Genomic DNA, 19313 nt, shown 5'->3' on the forward strand with positions numbered 1-19313 from the left:
TTGTATGCGACCAAAGGAACTCTATGATCTTCCGGAACCTCCATGACCTCAAAGAAAGTCTCCACTTTATATAACCAATCCAGGCACCCTTCAGTGTCAACATTTCCATTAAAACTTGGGATCTCAGCTTTCACCTTGTATGTATCTCTTGCATATGTAGGGTTGGGTGCTCTCCGATATGCGTAGAGATTTGGCTCTTCAAGGGCATCATCATATTCTTCACCTTCAGAAGCCTCAACATAAATTGGCCTTCTTGAAGCACGTTGAACAACATGTTGTCGTGGCGGTCTTGCTCCAAGATTACCTCTCCTTCTTCCTTGATGAACATCTTCCTCTTCTTTAGATGAATCTCCTTCATTGGTAGCAGGGGGGACACCCTTTCTTATCATCTCAACCAGCTGGTCAAATCTCCTATTAAGATCTTCACGCAGCTCTTTGATTTGTTGTTCAGCAGCATCCATCCTCTTCTCCAATTGCTCCATTGCTTGCTGCAACTTACTCTCGAAGAGGACATCAAGAACTAGTATGGGTCAACGAGGCTCTGATACCACCTGAAGCAGCACAAAGTTTGTGGAGGAGCAACTCCACCTTGCTGCTACAATGTGTACAACACAAGTGTTGAAGGAACGGCTTCAACGTGCTGCGCTAGATATCGCTCTAGAGGCGAATGTAGGTTGATAGGGCAGCAAGAGTTCAATCCAGAACTCCTAGGGCACAAGATCTACTCCAAGATCTTAGATGAGAACAAGTTCTATTATAGGTAGGGGTACATAGTCTGCCTCCAAAGTAGAGGCGAGGACCTCTATTTATAGGGCTTTGGGAAGCCTTCACATACTTCTACTTATAGCTGGAATACTCTAGAAAACATTATGTAAGTTTCACCATTCTACTCATAGCTACTCACAACTAGAAGACTCTAGAAAACAGTAGGTAGGATAGAAAAGAAAAGAAAAGAAATACTACACTAGAGTGGAAGCATTTAGAAGTAGCCAAACAGATCTGGCATGTGTTTTCTTTCTTCTCATCTAGTGTTCCTCATCACTCCATAACTCAACTTCCTATTTATCCCCGTCCAACTGTCGTCAACTAGCACCACATCATCCGGAAAGAGCATACACCATGGGATATTTCCTTGTATATCCCTTGTGACCTCATCCATCACCAAGGCAAAAAGTTAAGGGCTCAAACCTGACCCTTGGTGCAGTCCTATCTTAATCGGGAAGTCATCAGTGTCAACATCACTTGTTCGAACACTTGTCACAACATTATCGTACATGTCCTTGATGAGGGTAACGTACTTTGCTGGGACTTTGTGTTTCTCCAAGGCCCACCACATGATATTCTGCGGTATCCTATCATAGGCTTTCTCCAAGTCAATGAACACCATATGCAAGTCCTTCTTTTGCTCCCTATATCTTTCCATAAGTTGTCGTACTAAGAAATTGGCTTCCATGGTCAACCTCCCAGGCATGAAACCAAACTGATTTTTGGTCATGCTTGTCATTCTTCTTAAGCGGTGCTCAATGACTCTCCCATAGCTTCATTGTATGGCTCATCAGCTTAATTCCACGGTAATCAGTACAACTCTGCACATCCCCCTTGTTCTTGAAGATTGGTACTAATATGCTCCGTCTCCATTCTTCTGGCATCTTGTTTGCCCAAAAAATGAGGTTGAAAAGCTTGGTTAGCCATACTATCGCTATGTCCCCGAGGCCTTTCCACACCTCAATGGGGATACAATCAGGGCCCATCACCTTGCGTCCTTTTTAAAGCCTCCTTGACCTCAAACTCCTGGATTCGCCGCACAAAACGCATGTTGGTCTCATCAAAGGAGTCGTCCAGTTCAATGGTAGAACTCTCATTCTCCCCATTGAACAGCTTGTCGAAATACTCCCGCCATTTATGCTTAATCTCCTCGTCCTTCACTAGGAGTTGGTCTTCTCCGTCCTTGATGCATTTGACTTGCCCAATATCCCTCGTCTTCCTCTCTCCGATCTTGGCCATCTTATAGATGTCCCTTTCGTCTTCCTTCGTGCCTTGTCGGAAAGAGCTGAAATTTTATTTGAATGCTCACGAAATTATGTGTTATTTACTAGCTGTGTGTGGAAACCCTAGTTCCCGTCTCCTTGTGTTGTCCGATGGATGGAGAATGGAGAATGAGGAGTGAGGCTGGGGAGAGGAGAGATTTGTGGTTTGGGATTTATATATATCCAGTGTTAGTTTCCCTGTAATTATACTTCCAACAACAGGGGTGGTCTGCTGATAGGGGGTGCATGAAGCACCTCTTCCAGTGCTTCCAGTTTGGTAGCGACTATCAGCTTTTGGGTGTTTGTTGGTGCTTCTATTTCTAGGGGCAAAAACATAAGCTAAGGTCAAACAAATGCAACCCTAGGATGCCAAGACCCCCTTTTGGCCCAAGTGACCAGGCAGTGCCTGTCAGGCCATAAGCTGAATTTACCTGAAGAAGTTGACAGTACACCTGTTTCTGCGTTTTAGATCCAGTGCTGGTCGTTCATCTAGAATCCAACGGCTTTCCTGTCAATTTACCGGTTCGCCAAGTGTGATTCGCTCTCAGCCCTTGATCTCGCATCGGACGCCTCTCGGAAGTTGCCGCCTCGCTGTTCAACGTCCGGCAACCACTCTTCCTTTTCTGTTTTGCTTTTCACATGCTGCGTTGCTGTAATGGCTATAAAGCCCCTTTCCTCTTTCATTTGGGCTCATGTTTTGTTAATTGGGTTGTAACCCTAGCCGCCGTGGCGTGCTACAGCACTTCTCATCTCGAAACTCTAGCAAGTTTGCTTCGATTTACTCTTAAACTCTGCAATTCTTGCGTTTACTTCAGTAGACCGACTCGGTTCCTGACAGTGCCCGCCATAGATTGTTGTTGTGCGTTACAAGAAATATGCTTTGCCGCATTTGCCGATGCCCTGATGAGTCAAAGAGGGATCTCAAGTGGTAACATGCGGTAGAATGGTTGCACGAAATGATTGTACGTAGGTATTTCAGGACATAATAGGTGGCATAGGACTAATAGGCGCTTGGACTGTGGATAGACTTGCTTGTAGGGGTTTATCTCACCCGAGCTCTTGTCTACTATGCGATCGACAAGGAGTTCATTGAAATGTCTTGATCAGCTGTCTTCTCCAGGGAGAGCCCAGAAGTTGGTGCAGGCTGAGGTTGCTGTCAACTAGGGATGTAAATGGCGCAATAAAAGGCACCACAGGACCGTTTGGTTAGCTCGATTGTTCATTTTCCTCGGAAAAAAAAAATCTTTTTTGAACTGTTAGACCGATAATTGGACTTAAACAGGACGCCGTTTACATCCCTACTGTCAAACTGTCTTAGTTTAGTAGCTTTGGTTGTCGTTGTTGCTGGCTCATATGTAATTTGGTGCTGTCTGTGTTAGTGTGTGGGGTTGTTCTTCTACAGTTATTCTTAATGCAATGATATGGAGCTCTCTTGTGTTTTGGAGAAAAAATAGTTATTTCTGGACTTTGTGGCTGGTAGTTGTTTGAAAGCCCTGCTTTCTTTCTGGCTGTTGATTTGCCTTTGATTTGTAACCCGATCGAATTTCAATTGTTTGGTAGGTTTTGAAGGGGAGTTACGAACGGTTTCTGGAGTTCATCAAACGGAGCAATGCTGTCAGCCCAACAGTGGCAATGGAGACAGCCACCGCTCTGCAAGTAAGTTCATATGTCCTTGTGGCCCAGTTATGCAGTGGTAATATTTTGTTAGATGTTTTCTCCTTACTATTTGGATATAGTGGTAGGTGAAGTTGTAACGATTGCTTCAACCTTTTGAACTGCAGATTAAATTAGAGCAGGTTACACGTAGGGCTCAGGAGCAGCTTCAGATGGTACTGGAAGAGCAGAGCAGGTACAAGTGTTGCCTTATTGCCGTGCTCAGTCGTAATTACATTATAATACTCCCTCCGTTCCTATGCTTAAGGTGCATTTTTTTTGTGTTACTTCCGTTGGATAAGGCGCATGCTGCGGTTTACCACCCTTTCTCCCCAAACTACCCCAAATCTTTTCGCTCATCTCTCTATCCTCGCGTACGAGTAACTGCATGCATGCAACATATCTTTTCCCGTCGTCTTCCGAGAAATCCCTGGAGTTCTCGCATGTTCCTGAGTGTGGTTGGAGGTGAAAAATTGAGCGCGGTAGGGGCATCTTTCGACAGTACAGTGAGCCAGGGCTCATTGTCCACCCTCCAGTCCATTGATGAGGCATGGCGAGGAGGTGGCGTAGCTCGGTGGCGAGGCCAATGTCTTTAAGGCGGTAAGGCGACCGAAAGCAAGCATCCACCGCCCTGACGCCTAAGCGACGCCCAAGCGCCTTGACGCCTAGGCGGCACCTCATGCCTAAAGCGGGCATAATTGCAAGGCGCTGCCAGAGCGCTTTGCCGCCTAAGCGTCCAAGGCGGGACGCCTTAAAAACGATGCCGTGGACGTCGGCACCGAGGATGCGCCCGAGCTGGCGGAGCTCGGCAGTCCATGGAGGTGGCAAATACTTGTACGAGGACGGAATTTTAATATAGAACTCAGTTCTCGCGTCAATTCGGTGAGGAGAAGAGAGCAGAAGGGGGGAATTGACCCTGCAGTTTGTGGTCTCTCCAATAGATGAACAGCTTCCAGCTCTCAGATTGGTCAAGCGTGGCAAAGGATGGATCAATCATAGTAATTACCATAATCCATCAGAGTGCATGGGCCATGCGAGAGCCACCGAGCGGAGTATGTGGTTTGGTCTAGGTGCATGGGGCGATGTGAGGACGACGACTTGTGTGGCTTGCGAGGGAAAGGAGGGGGCACCTAAATTTGTTATTCTTTTTTATCTTTTGCTCATCATTTCCTGTGATATTTCTAGATTTGGACTTGAGATCGATTTGGATGCACCGAAAGTTAGGATTCCCTTAATCGGCAGTGAGCAATTTGTCCTGGATCTTGGCCATTTTACATTGCATACAAGAGTAAGTTTGAGCTTCAGTACTTGAATATAGCACACTCTTCTGCTGGTTTTTATGAACTGTTATGTTGAATTGTAGGATGGAACACGGGATGAAGAAAGACAGAGTTTGTATTCACGCTTTTATATTGCCGGCAGGGATATGGCTGCTTTTCTTGTTTGTGATGTAGCTGAAGGCATATATTCCGCACCAGAAAATCTGTCTCACAGTGTGCTCCCAGGTCCTACTGCTGATGCTAATCAGTTCTGTTCTCTTCTTGATCGCTGCGGAATGTCAGTGATAATTGACCAGGTAACATAGATGGCAGTCCTTTTGTTTTGAGTAGTTAACAATTTGGTAGATCCAATAATTGCAGTTTTTTCAATCTTACGCTGACCCAATTAATGATCTGTTGACTTGAAATGTGGGAACCAATGTAGGTGGTGAATGACATGATTTCTTTATTCTATTTTCATGGAGCTATCTTTTGTTAACGCACTGCGGTTCTTTCATCAGATTGTCTTAGAATTTGTAGATGAGTTTATTGAAACTGACAACTGAGTTTATGAAGTTCGTTTAGGTGGTACATTAGAGATGACATAACTTTGTAAACACCCATTTGCCCTCGTTAAGTGGTGGTTACATGAGTAATACGAGTAATTGCCGGACTAAACCTATTACTTGCTTTTCAAATTGAAGATGGCTGCAATGAATTCTTTGGGTACTTAAAAAGATATTTGCCGAGAAGCGCTGCCAGACAACAGGTATCAAGCACTCAAATGGGGGTACAGGAAACCTTGCGCACCAACATTGGGCTATGGCTTAGATAAGCAAAGTTATCTTAGCTCGCTTTTCAGAAGTTAGTTGATTTGTTCGCAATAAATAAATTAGGTGCTTTGCTAAAATTATGTTAGTTTAGATTGAGTTTGCTAGGGGCAGCTCTATATGTGGGACTAGGAACATCTGTATTTCCTTGGCAAGAAATAAACTATTATAGAAGAGAAGATCCGTCCCCACAAGACCTTACAAGTCCTACTGCACCTTCCCTGGATTTGGGCGTGATGCAGCTAAGGAGTGTGTCCTTTGTCCCATTACCAATTTCTACCTCATTCATTCGTTTTCTTGTGATACGTGTAGAGACTTTCTTGATATTTAGGTGTACATGGCTGTTCCAATATTAATGCAGTCTTTAGTCATTCACTAATTTTCTATGAAGCTAATATAAATGCATTCCCTGATGAATTCTGTATGCATGAAGATCAAAGTTCCACATCCGAGTTATCCATCGACCCGTGTTTCTTTTCAAGTACCCAATCTGGATATCCACTTCTCACCAAAAAGGTACTGCAAAATTGTCGAGCTGCTTGGTGTAGTTTACCAGTTGAAGGGGAACAATAATGAAGAATCGAGCAGCTATGAAAATGGTAATCTGGCGCCTTGGCATCCTGCTGATCTAGCTGGTGATGCTAGAACTTTGGTTTGGAGGGTATGAAGTTACCCCTTTCTGTTTTAGTTCAGTGTTCTACTACAATGGATTTATTCACTTAATTAACATGGCTTTTGTTTATTTTTTGGTGATGAAAAGGGTCTTGGCTATTCACTAGCTGAGTGGCATACCTGTCATGTTGTATTATCTGGGATGTATCTGTATATCTTGGAGTCAGAATTATCCCAAAATTACCAAAGGTGTTGTAGGTGCGTAATATCTTTTCCTAGTTTATCCTCACACTGACAAACAAACGCATGATATTCCGTATATTTTTAGCATAGTAGAATGGATGTGTATTTGTTGGTGTTGGCCTTTCCGATAAATGAGTAGCAAATATTGTATTGTTGTTGTACTCCCTCCGTTCCCAAATATAAGTCTTTTTAGAGATTTCAACAAGGGACTACATACGGAGCAAAATGAGTGAATCTACACTCTAAAATATGTCTACATACATCCGTATGTTGTAGTCCATTTGAAATGTCTAGAAAGACTTATATTTAGGAACGGAGGGAGTACTTCTTAAGTGGAATGAGATTCTAAGAGAAGTTCCGAAGGAATTGTAGAGGCAGGCAGGATTGTATTTCCTCGATTTTAGTATTTTTCTCCAATTTTGTTTTGGTAAAGTTAGAAGATAATATTACAAATGTGAGCTTTTGGTCCTATAATGGCATTGTTGCTCAAAATAGCACCCTTATTATTTTTTCAGGAACATTTTCACCTTTTTATTATTTACATGGGTTTTAATATTTGATATTGCAGCATGGCAAGCCGGCAAGTATTTGACGTGCCATCAGCTAATGTTGGTGGGTCTCTTTACAGTATTGCTGTGTGTTCTAGAGGTGCAGATATACAGAAGGTAATCTATTTAGCCTTCTTGCCGTTCTTTAACTTTGCGGACTTTTCTGTTACTACATATGATTGTTAGACTATCATGGGAATTCTGAAACAGCTTGTATTTTCTTGACTAAGAAACAGCTTGTAGTTGCAACAGAAAAAGAGCAAACGTTCAAGGCTCTGTAACACATTCACAGATTTATTAAATGTTGAAACTTGAAGAGCCATTTGGTTGTGAAAAGCAGACAAAAAGTTAATTTACCTGCAACCATAATTGACTGAATATTCAATACAGGATTCATTGCTGCCAAAGTTCTGAATTTCTGATGCTGCATTTTTTCTTTAATGTCCAGTTTGACATTTTATAGCATTATAGAAGATGGTCTTGCGTGGCTCCATTAGTCCATTCCCCCCCTCATTTTCTGTGATCAGCAAACGATGTTTTTAAATCATCGTTGTTGCTCACCTGGTGGTGTAGCTTGCCAAAAAACACATCAGTATCTCAGAAGCAATAGTAAACAACAGTTCTTCTATGTTAGAAGTTAAAGTTGTAATAGGGTTTACTGAATATGGGGTCCTTGGCTGTTAGTCTTGTGCCATTGTGAGCCTGGCATGCATGGAGCATACCATACTTCCTTATCTTCTAATAGAGGATTGCCTAACAACTAAATAGTAATCCATCCATTTCATAATATAAGGTGCATTATGATTTGCTAAGTCAAATGTTTGACCAACACTTTGTTAATATACACTTTATAATACTAAGTTATTGGGTTCGTATTCGAAGGTACTTATGATTATAATTTTGTACCACATACACTACATAGTAGCAGAGTAATTGTTGGTCAAACCCTTGTCTTGACTAATCATAATACGCCCATATTATGGAACTGAGGGAGTACATGATACGAAGAGTAGCAATCAAAGACAAAATGACATACTTTCAGGTGGCAATTGTGCAGGTTGGGTGGTTGGTCAGACATGGTTTTTATGCACCCATGGATATACGTAAAATGAAGTCTAAAGGATCTGACCTAGGTTAGGAGATATGCAACTTGTATTCCCATGGTGCCATAGGCCAGTATATATACATGTGCATCATGTGAGGAAATATACTCGGTATATATTCCGGTGATGATCATGTCATCGACATAGAGAAGAAGAGTCCGACCACGGGATGGAAGGTGGACAAAGAGCGCATGATCATGATCACTTGCCGAAGAACCAGCAACAATGAGCATAGAGGCGAAGCCCTCAAACCATGCATGAGGGGCTTGCTTGAGGCTATATGAAGAGCGAAGAAGATGACATACCATGCCTTTAGGAACAGAATACCCAGGTGGCTGCATGTAGACCTCCTCACTCAACTTACCATTAAGAAAGGCATTATTGATATCAAGCTGAGAGACAGACCAGTGGAGAACAACGGCAATGTGGGCCATAGGAGCAATTGTGTCATCGTAGTCACGACCATGCTCCTGCTGAAAACCACGGGCCACAAGACAAGTGATGGGGCGAACACAGGGAGGAAGTAAAACGAGATCCCAAGTGCCCAGCGCACTCAAGAGCAGCAATCTCCTCTGCCATCGCATGCTGCCATTTAGGATGAACAATAACGTCATGATAAGATGTCAGCTCGAGAAGAGCAACGCAAAAACCATATAGCAGTCAATAATCAGACGTCGGTGGGCACGGAAGCCATAAGTAGGCTGAGTCAATAGTCAGACGTCGGTGGGCACGGAAGTTATAAGTAGGCTGAGGTAGAGGTGGTGCATAGCCAGAAGATGGAGACACAGGAGTCGAGGGAGATGGCTTGCCGGGAGAAGATCGTATCTGGAGACGACAACACGTCAGAAGAATCCATAACGCGTGCGACGAGTACAATAAGAATAGGATGAAGAGAAATGTACAACAGGAGTACGAGTAGACACATTGTGATGGGTGGACGAGGGCAAAACATGAGTGATAGGTGTATCCAGAAATGTCAGGAGAAAGATGTCCTCACCAGAGGAGGCCAAAGGAGAGGATGGACGCGGATAGAAAGGATGAGGCTCATCGAGGGTCACATCTTGAGATATCTGCATCTGACGACCGATTGGATCCCAATACCCATAGCCCTTTTGTTCATAACTACTCCCTCCATTCCAGAATATAAGGTGTATTGGTTTCCGTGCAAGTCAACCATTTGAAAGTTTGACCAAGATTATAGGACAAAATAGAAACATCTGCAATACCTAATAGATAAAATATGAAACTAACATTCATGATCTATCAAATGATATAAATTTCATATTGTGAATATTATATATTTTTCTAAAAACTTGGTCAAACTTGCACTTGTTTGACTTTTGAAAAAACAAATACACCTTATATAAAGGAACCGAGGTAGTATAACCTAAGAAGACACACTCAACAGACTGACGAGCAGTCAGTCTGGTGCGTACACGGGTGGCAAGAAGGAAGTAGCAATCACAGGCAAACAAATGAAACGCTGAGTAATCGGAAAAATGACCAATAAGACGTTCAGGAGGAATTCTACCCTACAGAGCAGAGGAAGGCTGAATGTTGATGAGATAGGTGGAAGTGGAAACAACCTCAGCCCAAAAGTGAAGTGGAAGAGAGGCGGCCATCATCAACGCGCGAGCCGTCTCAATAAGGTGATGATGTTTGCGCTCATCACCATTCTGACCGTGAGCACCAGGAGAAGAGAACTGAGCAAGTGTGCCCTGCTCAGCAAGGAAGCCACGCACTCACCTGCAGAATCTTATCCTTTCCATCCACGCTGGCTGTCGGTAGTCAAACTTCACTGACATATCTCGGGACCTTCCCTTGGCCGTAGCAGGTGCAGGACAAGGCTCACCGGTTAGGTCAAAGGCTTGTCCTAACAAAACAAAATACTCTATAATTTGGAACGGATGGAGTGGAATAAAGAACATAGGATACAACATTGTTATTGTAATATGTTCTATGTAGTGGTTAAATTTATTCATTTAATTTATATTGCTGATGTTGCTGTTTCTTTGGGTGTGCTGCTGCTTATGTTGTACTAATAAGCAAGAGTAGAGCCATCAGTAAGAATCTTATAGAATTTTGTATTTTTTTAATCATAAACAGGACATTAGCACATATTCACTAATAAGATGACATGAAATCAATGGTTTTGTATTCGATTCTTTCTATTTCTTTTCTATCCTTCTATGCCAGCCCTAGCTTACCTTATTGAAGCTTCTCTGCCTACCCTAGCTTACCTTATTGAATGCCTTGCACTTGCTTTCTCGTCTCAATCCGACGAACGACAGATAGCCCAAATATTTATTTATGGTATCATGACATAAATCCTCCCTTCTTCCAATCGTCGGCCTTTACCTCTTTCCTTCTTTCGCTTGCATTGATGACTTCCATGACTTTCCAATCTTCATTCTAGTAGGTATCTAGCTTCATAGGTGAATAAAATTGGAATAGGGATGGAATTCTGTTCTAATGGGTTTGAATCATATTGACCAGGTCCAAAGAACACATATCAACATCTACAACACCAAATAAGTTTCACTAGATTCACCATAAAATATGTTTTCATACTATACATATTTGATGTTATAGATATTAGCACATTTTTCTATAGACTTGGTCAATCATAGATAAGTTTGACTTAGGACGAATTTGAACTAAAATTAATTTGGATTGGAGAGGGTATTTGACAGATTAAGCAACTTGTATCTATAAATTAAGCATTTGCGTTTTAAGTGATGAAGACAGTAGTTTCAGAACATGTTTAATATTAGTTACTAAGAGCATCTACAACAGGACTGGGCAGATCTGACCACGTGCCCGCGGATAGCGCTAGTGGATGCCTCCTCCATGGCAAAGCCACCGGGCTCAACCTCCATGCCCGGCACGTACTCTGCCTCCTCCCTGTCGTCTGACTCCTCCTTCGCCGCCTCCGTCATTTCCTCATCCTCCGGTACATCCTCCTGCTCCAGCGCAATTTGAGTGCATCTCGGCGGCGATCTCTGCTGGTGCTCGGGCGTGAGCATCTTGGAGTAGGTTATTTTCTTCTGGACCATGGCGACGACGAGGTCAGAGTGGAAGGGGAAGCAGACGGGGGGAGTGGTGTTGGTACAGACGGAAGGGAGGAGCGAAATGGGGGCGGCTAGGGTTTCCCTCGCAGTTCTTTTGGCAGCTTAAAAAATAAGCCGCATCCTCCCCAGCTTTTTTCATAAGCTGCCTCTTTTATTTATTGGAGCTTCTAAACTAGTTACGAATAACTAATTTAGAAGTCTCCACAAATTTAGGAGGCGGCTTATTTTTAAGCTGGGGAGAGAGCTTATTTTTTAAGCCGCCCAAAAGAACTGACCCTTGGGCTCTCGGGCAGTGAGCCGGGGTGGCGACATGAATGCGTTCTCACAAAATCGGAGGAAGCTAGAGAAGTGGCAGACCGACGGGTTTTCGTGCGGGCCTGCCCATCAGCCTGCCGTGGCTGGGCGTCCCCATATTCGTTTCACATATGGTTTGGGTTTGGGGGGGGGGGGGGGGTGCCAGGACGTTTGGGCTGGGTATGGGGGGTCCGGTTGGGTGGCCATTTTGTGACCGGTGATCGGGCTGTTTGCCCGGGCGTTTAGGGAGGGTTTGAGGGGTCTGGCTGTAGATGCTCTAAGTGCTTTTACTACCCTACTAGTAAATGCGTACGTGCAATGCACCTTGATATCAGCTAGAAAATTAACTGCACATTGATATTGGACAGAAAATCAATTGCACGTTAATATTAGGTAGGATATCAAGTTACGTGTTAATTACTTGGATAGTCTATATTTGGTATGTTATTAATTGCACGCTGAACATGTTGAGCGTTCGCCATTGGAGCAATATAGGTCGTTGAATTGACACTGTTTGATGGCTGAGATTTGTTGGATCTGCCACTTTGGGTCTTTTTGTATTGGTATAGATATTCCATTATTTGTTAAGACTGTTGCCTTAATGTATTTTTCCAGTCCCTGTTCTCTTTTCATCTGAGCATTATTCCATTTGCAGGCACTAGAATCAACCAGCACACTGATAGTTGAATTTCATGATGAAATAGAGAAGGCCAATTGGATGAAAGTGCTTGTCCAAGCAACATATCGAGCTTCCGTAGGCCTTTCATTACTTAATAAATTTTGACATAACATGAGGTTTGTACTTGGTTTATCTTATGTTATTCCTCCTCTTTGCTTGTTGTAGGCACCTCCTGAGCTGAACATATTAGGAGATCCTTTCAGTTCTGCTCCAGAAACAAGCACTCCAAGGCTTAGCAGTTTGGGGTCAGTGGATCTCCTTGTGAATGGCTCCGTAATTGAAACAAAGCTTTCACTCTATGGAAAGGTAAACTTCTCATCCTTTTGCCACCTTAATGTGAAATGGGTGTTGTTTTTTAGTGGAAACAACTCTGGTGGAGGCTCCAACAAGTAAAATTTTGTTGTGAAAGGGAATATATTTACTCAGAGGGCAGCACAACAGCTGAGGCTGAGGCTGTACCGTGGAGGAAAAGGAGGGGGGGGGGGGGGGGGACTAGATAGAGCTGTATCAAGGAGTGAAGCCAGAACCAGAGTGGTGCCACAAGCCCGCAAGTGTCCATTCTCAGAAAGAGGTATATATTAAAAAGGAAAAGCCAAGAGTCTAGATTAGGCATGTTGAAGATTTTTGTGTTATGGGTGTGGTTAGTGCTCAGATCATTATGTGCTTGGATGGGAGAAGAATAGTTGGGTCTCTATAGAGACACCAGTTCGTAGATGAGAAGACCAAGAAGATAGGGAGGGAGTAAAAAAATGCTGACTATTCACGTCTATGTGTAGCTGCTATTTTTGACTTTATTTGTGCGCCACTAATGGCCACGACTGCAGATTCACATCGTGTTAATTCAGCTGTGTTTGTTCTGGTGCACTGATGTAGTTACTATTTAGGGTTAATTTGATAAATGCCATTCTTGCAGTTGAACAGAAAGAACAGAGATCCAGAAGAGCTTCTAATGTTAGAGCTCCTTGGGAATGGGGGAAAGGTATTTTGCTTCAGTCTTAATCTTGCATTAAGAAACAAAGGCAAAACTAGAACTGTGCATCTTTAATCTACTCCGTCTGTTCTGTCCAAGCTTAACAACACTAACAAACGATAACTAGGGAAATGTTGTAACAATATTGTTGTGATTTTCAGGCACACATTGTAAAGCAACAGTTCCTTTTAAAATCAACCTATATTGCGAAACAAAGAGTTAGTATGCAGCATTCTTACTTTGATGTGTAAATTTTATGTCAATCACGTGCATAAAACATATTTTGTTATTGCTATTGGCCAGCAAGGTGTAGATTGTGCATTCTTTTTATATATTCTTGGATATCAGAGTCGATGTATCTATCGCCGAGAAACAGCCATTTTTGTCAAAGTTAATCCATAGTTACCTGATCTGCGATTCGTTCGGTTCACAATTCGAGTTTGCGGTTTGAATTCTCTACGTCATACGAATCGGGTTCGATATGGGGTATACATCTCTGATTCACGAATTGGAGATCTGGTTCATGAACTTGCTATCTCCGGTTTTGCATAGCTTACTGTAAGGTTCGCATGCAAATAGCCATCGAAGATCCTAGATCGATAATAAATGGAAAGTAGATAAAAATGTTGGTTGGTCCAGCCCAAACAGGCCTACGAGGCCATGACCTGCTGCTTCAGCTGCCTCCGATGGCCTCCTTCTAACCTAATAATCCAGAGCTGCAGCCTCATGGGCTTTAGCATATCCTTGGTCGTTCTTTCTCCTGCTCATCCTCCATACGTGCATCTGCAGCAAGGAGGGGCTGCTGTTGCGCGACAACAACCAGCCTGCTGCCTGGTTTTTGCGACCATCTGTTGCGCCACCCACCGCGTTTATTCTGCCATCCAGTCGCCGCTCGCCAGCCACCACCTCTAGCCACCAAATCCATTTTCTGGTTCGATTAGAGTTCGACGAATCGGGCAGCGTATCCAGATCAAACAGAGCGAATTCGAACTCCGATCTGAATTGTTTGATCTAGATCGGAGTTCGAGGCCTCTCCCGGCGAATCCGGTAACTATGAGTTAGTCTCTCATACTTTACCAGCCTCTTCTTATTATGCCGGCTGGGACCGCTGCTTACAAGAAATCGGTTAATTGCACTTTGATGAATGTTCAAGGGAGTAAAATGGAACCATTACTTGAAAAACTATACGTTGTTTGTGTTGGCAAAAATATATTTCCTATTGTTAAAGGTTAGAGAACACAATAGCACTTAATAGTGTCTGGTAGAAAAACTGGAGTACTGTCGCTGTATCCATTGTTTTGAAACATTGCAGTACTCCCCTTTCAGTTCAGAGAGGAAGTGATATGGAAGTTATAAACCTGTTCCAGGTGAACTTTTTGAGACGGGAGACATCTAAAATATACCACTGCAAAACACAGTACCCGAAAGTGTACACCTGTTTTCTGTCCACTCATCTTGGCATTGCTGATCTGTTTGTGCTTCATATTTTTATGGTTCAGCAATTGTTGCACATTATGATTTACAAGGTTCCATCTTCATTTTGCCCCCAGCTCCAATACTTATTGTTTAGTTACTTTTGTAGGTTAATGTTGTTCAATCTTCTCGTGGTCTAAGTGTGAAAACAAAGCTGCATTCATTGAAGATAAAGGATGAGCTACATGGTCGTCTTTCAATGTCTACAAAGTATTTAGTATGTTCTGTTATCAATGAAGATTTGGAGTCCTTTCCTAAGAAAAATGAAGATTTGCCGCCTGAAGGTTCTTTTACACCTGACATGGAGGATCACCCCAAATCCTTCTCTGTGGAGGAAGATTCATTCATGGATGCATTGACAGATTTTACTTCTGACCAAAGTTTCAATCTCCCTGATCATGACATTCCATCAAACTCAATGTCTGATCTGAATGAGTACACTTTATGCTTTGATGGCGATCAGCAAAATTTGAAACCTACTGAAATTTTCTATGAGGCACAAGACAACAATGTCACTGATTTTGTTGTTCTTACATTTTTGAGTAGGACTCCAGACTCTTGCCTTTATGATGGTATAGATTCACAGGTAATTGGTTATTTCTGTGCTTTACAAAAGACATCTTTGTGTATTTGTCTTCTTATTATTCCAATGGTGCTGTAAGCAGGGTACCAGTTTTGCCTGGTAAAAGAATATTGGTCCAAAAAGTTCCAATTTTAATTTGACTTTTCAGTCAGATTAATCGTCTTGCCCCAGAAAAGATTATCGGTCTAAACAATTCTTAATTCAAATTTTGAATTTTCAAGTTGAAATTCTGAGAATATAGTTACTGTTCAATACATGTTCAAGCTAATGACAGGAATATTGCCAAGCTAATTTATTTTTAGACAATGATTGCGAAGCTAATAAGGGCAGGTTGTATTGTGTAAAGTGAATTACCTTTTCACTATGGTAAATAGATTACCTTTTCACCATGGTAAATAGATTGTAGAGCACAAAAAATATATATGCTAGCTATATTTGGGAGACTTTAAACAGGTTGCCAGTTGGTAACTAGTAACAGGCAGGGCTGGGACGTATGCTTGGGTATGCTCTTTCTGTTTAATCCTTGGCTGTCAGTACCTTCCCTTCGACTAAAGCTTGTTGTTTACATGTTTTGCTCATTACAGATGAGTATCCGTATGTCTGCACTGGAGTTCTACTGTAACAGACCCACACTTGTTGCTCTTATCGAGTTTGGAGTCGATGTCAGCATGGTTACTTCTGTGCCAAAGAGTGACCCTGACATGGCAGGTGCAACACACAGTGCAATACCCACTGGGAAGGAACACACTGGCCGTACTGTTGTTAAAGGACTGTTAGGTTATGGAAAACGTCGAACTATTTTCAACATCAAAATGGATGTGGATCGGGTATCTATGTTTCTTAACAAGGAAGATGGTTCTCAGCTTGCGATGTTTGTGCAGGAGAAATTTCTGTTTGACCTGAAGGTGAGTTGAAGGTAGTATAGGGCCGAAGGATATTATTTATTTATCTTCTATATATCTGGGCATGCTATTTAGAATGTTTTGGATGGCTGGTGCTGTTTATAGGATGCTAGATTAATACAAAAACCAAAAATATTCCTTGATATGACCATCCATGAGAACAGGAACAGGGGACATTCTTAGATTTCATACTTGACTGTTATTTCATTTACACATTTCTTTAATTGTCAGGTTCACCCGGGCTCATTTTCTATTGATGGTATGCTTGGTAATATGAGATTTTGTGACATGTCCCTCGGGCCAGATCATCGGTGGGGTTGGCTTTGTGATATACGGAAACCAGGTGTTGAGTCGCTTATAAAGGTAATCTATATTGATGTACATCTCCAGTCATTTTCATGGCTTGGCGATAAATGTTCATCCCTGAATGGGGTACTCCTTCCTTACATATTAATTGTCGACTTTGTACTAAATCGGCGACAGTTAATATGGAACAGAGGGAGTACCAGATTAGCAGAGTAACAGTCTTCTCTTCAATCCTGAAGTACAGTGTGGCCATGTGTTACATATTTTACTTACAAACAAGATTCTAGCATGGTTGCCAGTATCAAAGCTCAATATGTTGTGTTTGCCGCCTGAAAAATTCGAGTCATAGTTTCTATTAGATTATGGAAGCGCCTAAGTTTATGTTGAGCATAGTTAGGTTAGCACTCTATTTCCTGCATTTTCACTGAGATGCAACCCAAATGCTAAGATCATTTGTCATTTTCATCTGCAAGCTTATAAAAGGTGGAATTACATACTTAACCACACTTGGCCAGGAATTCACCTGCTAGGCCAAAGCACATTTACTTATTTATTACAAATGCATTAAACAGAAGCTGGAGAAGTCCATGTATGAGCAAAGAAAGCAAAAAAAAAAAAAGAGACTCGAGGGATTGGAATGTACCCAAGGATTTGGCTCTTGATAGGACTGTATGGAAATCAGCAATCCATGTATCAGAACCTTAATTTACTTTCCTTCACTTTGTTTACCTGTACTCTCTTCTTTTTGGGTTCTCACAGTTTTCTGTTGGGTTTCATCTCTAGGGTTACGTGGGGTATCCACTATAGCAGGCGTAAGCCCCAGCCTGTAGCAGGATAGGCTACGGCCAAGTAGGAGCAGCAGTACGGGTTACTTCCTTGTGTTACGAACTGAACCCTTGTATTGCTATGGGCCAAACAGGCCAGATAAGTACAAGGTACATGTGCAAATAGACCCCTATATAAGGGAGAAACTACACAGCCCTATACACAGCACTATAACACTTGACACCCCCCCTCAAACTCAGGGTGGGTCTACAACACTGAGTTTGGAAAGAAAAAAGCTGTGTTGAGCTTGAGTTTGTGCCTTCGTGAAGAAATCTGCAAGTTGGAGCTCGGAGGGCACGAACTGGAGAGCCACAATCTGGTCTTGCACCTGCGATCGCGTGTAAGAAGCATCCACACCAATGTGTTTCGTGAGCTCATGCTTCACAGGATCACGAGCAATGCTGATCGCACCGGTGCTGTCCGAAGAAAGAGGAGTCGGTGCAGTAGTAGAGACCCCAAAATCATCAAGAAGCCACCGCAACCAAGTGACTTCAGCTGTCAGTGCTGCCATAGCCCTCAACTCAGCCTCAGCACTCGAACGGGAAACCGCTGTCTGTTTCTTAGTCTTCCAGGCAATCAAAGATGAACCAAGAAAAACACAGTAGGCTGAAAGGGATCGAGATCATCATGATCACTAGCCCACGTGGCGTCAGAATATGCCTGAAGCTTCAAGGAACTCGAACAAGGAAAGAATAGGCAGCGAGAGGAGGTTCCACGAAGATAGCGCAGAACCCGAAGCAGGTGGGAGTAGCGAAGCTGAGTAGGAGCAGAAACAAACTGGCTCAAAATGTGGACAGCATGAGAGATGTCAGGACGTGTGATGCCAAGGTAAACAAGGCTCCCAACAAGGTGACGATACCGGCTGGGGTCCTTAAGAGGCTCACCATCAGTGGGCCGAAGGTGAACTCCAAGCTCCATGGGAGTGTCCACGGTGCGCTGATCAGAAATACAAGCATGGGCAAGAAGCTCCTGAGTATACTTCTCTTGGGAGAGAAGAGTGCCCTCGGGCGTCGAAGACACCTCAAGACCAAGGAAATATCGAAGTGGACCCAGATCTGACATCAAGAACTTGTCACTAAGACGCTTCTTCACAAAATCAATGAACGGAGAGTCATCGCCGGTGATGATCATATCATCGACATATAGAAGAAGAAGCGTCCGACCACGAGGGGAGGTGTGAATAAAGAGAGCAGGGTCGTGATCGCTGGCTTTGAAACCAACATCTGTGACAACGGAGGAGAAGTGCTCAAACCAGGCACGAGGAGCTTGCTTAAGCCCATAAAGAGAGCGCCGCAGACGGCAGACCATGCCAGAAGGAACAGAGTATCCTGGAGGCGGCTGCATGTAGATCTCTTCACGCAGTTTGCCATTGAGAAAGGCATTCTGCACATCCAACTGAGAGATGGACCACCGGCGAACAGAGGCAACTGCCAGTAAGGTCCGAACCGTGGTCATGTGAGCAACCGGAGCAAAGGTCTCATCATAGTCACGACCGTGCTCCTGCTGAAAACCACGGGCAACAAGCCACGCCTTGTAGCGCTCAAGGGAACCGTCAGAGTGAGTCTTAACCTTGTAAACCCACTTGCAGGTGATAGGAGTGACACCAGGCGGTGAAGGTACAAGATCCCAAGTCTCAGTGCGCTCTAGGGCAGGAAGCTCCTCTGCCATAGCGTGCTGCCACTCCTGATGGATGGCTGCCTCTCGGTAGGTCACGGGCTCTAGAAGAGCGGCAGACGCAAAGCCATCCTGGTCAGTCGGCTGCATAACAAGCTGATCAGGAAGGGCGTACCGAGGAGGAGAAACAGGATCAGGAGCGGGAGAACGAGGACGGCGAGTATAGTGCAACCGAATCGGGGGAATCTCAAAGACTGGATCCCCTAGTGAAGGAGTCGAAGGTGACTATGGCGGTGGCACACTAGGAGCATCGTCACGAGG

General features: G+C 43.4%; 1 protein-coding gene across 1 annotated transcript in view; it reads left to right on the forward strand.

Annotated features, from left to right (window-relative positions):
- Positions 1-19313, forward strand: part of LOC109750884 (uncharacterized) — a 70412-nt gene that overhangs the window by 16740 nt on the left and 34359 nt on the right. The window contains exons 16-28 of the mRNA XM_020309810.4: positions 3588-3683; positions 3809-3876; positions 4866-4968; positions 5044-5256; positions 6203-6430; positions 6530-6639; positions 7193-7289; positions 12296-12394; positions 12485-12625; positions 13233-13298; positions 14872-15348; positions 15930-16250; positions 16479-16610. Of these exons, the coding sequence (XP_020165399.1) occupies positions 3588-3683; positions 3809-3876; positions 4866-4968; positions 5044-5256; positions 6203-6430; positions 6530-6639; positions 7193-7289; positions 12296-12394; positions 12485-12625; positions 13233-13298; positions 14872-15348; positions 15930-16250; positions 16479-16610 (2151 nt within the window). The remainder of the gene's footprint in view (positions 1-3587; positions 3684-3808; positions 3877-4865; positions 4969-5043; positions 5257-6202; positions 6431-6529; positions 6640-7192; positions 7290-12295; positions 12395-12484; positions 12626-13232; positions 13299-14871; positions 15349-15929; positions 16251-16478; positions 16611-19313) is intronic.

The sequence above is a fragment of the Aegilops tauschii genome, chromosome 6, assembly GCF_002575655.3.
Source record: "Aegilops tauschii subsp. strangulata cultivar AL8/78 chromosome 6, Aet v6.0, whole genome shotgun sequence".
Taxonomy (NCBI): Eukaryota; Viridiplantae; Streptophyta; class Magnoliopsida; order Poales; family Poaceae; genus Aegilops; species Aegilops tauschii.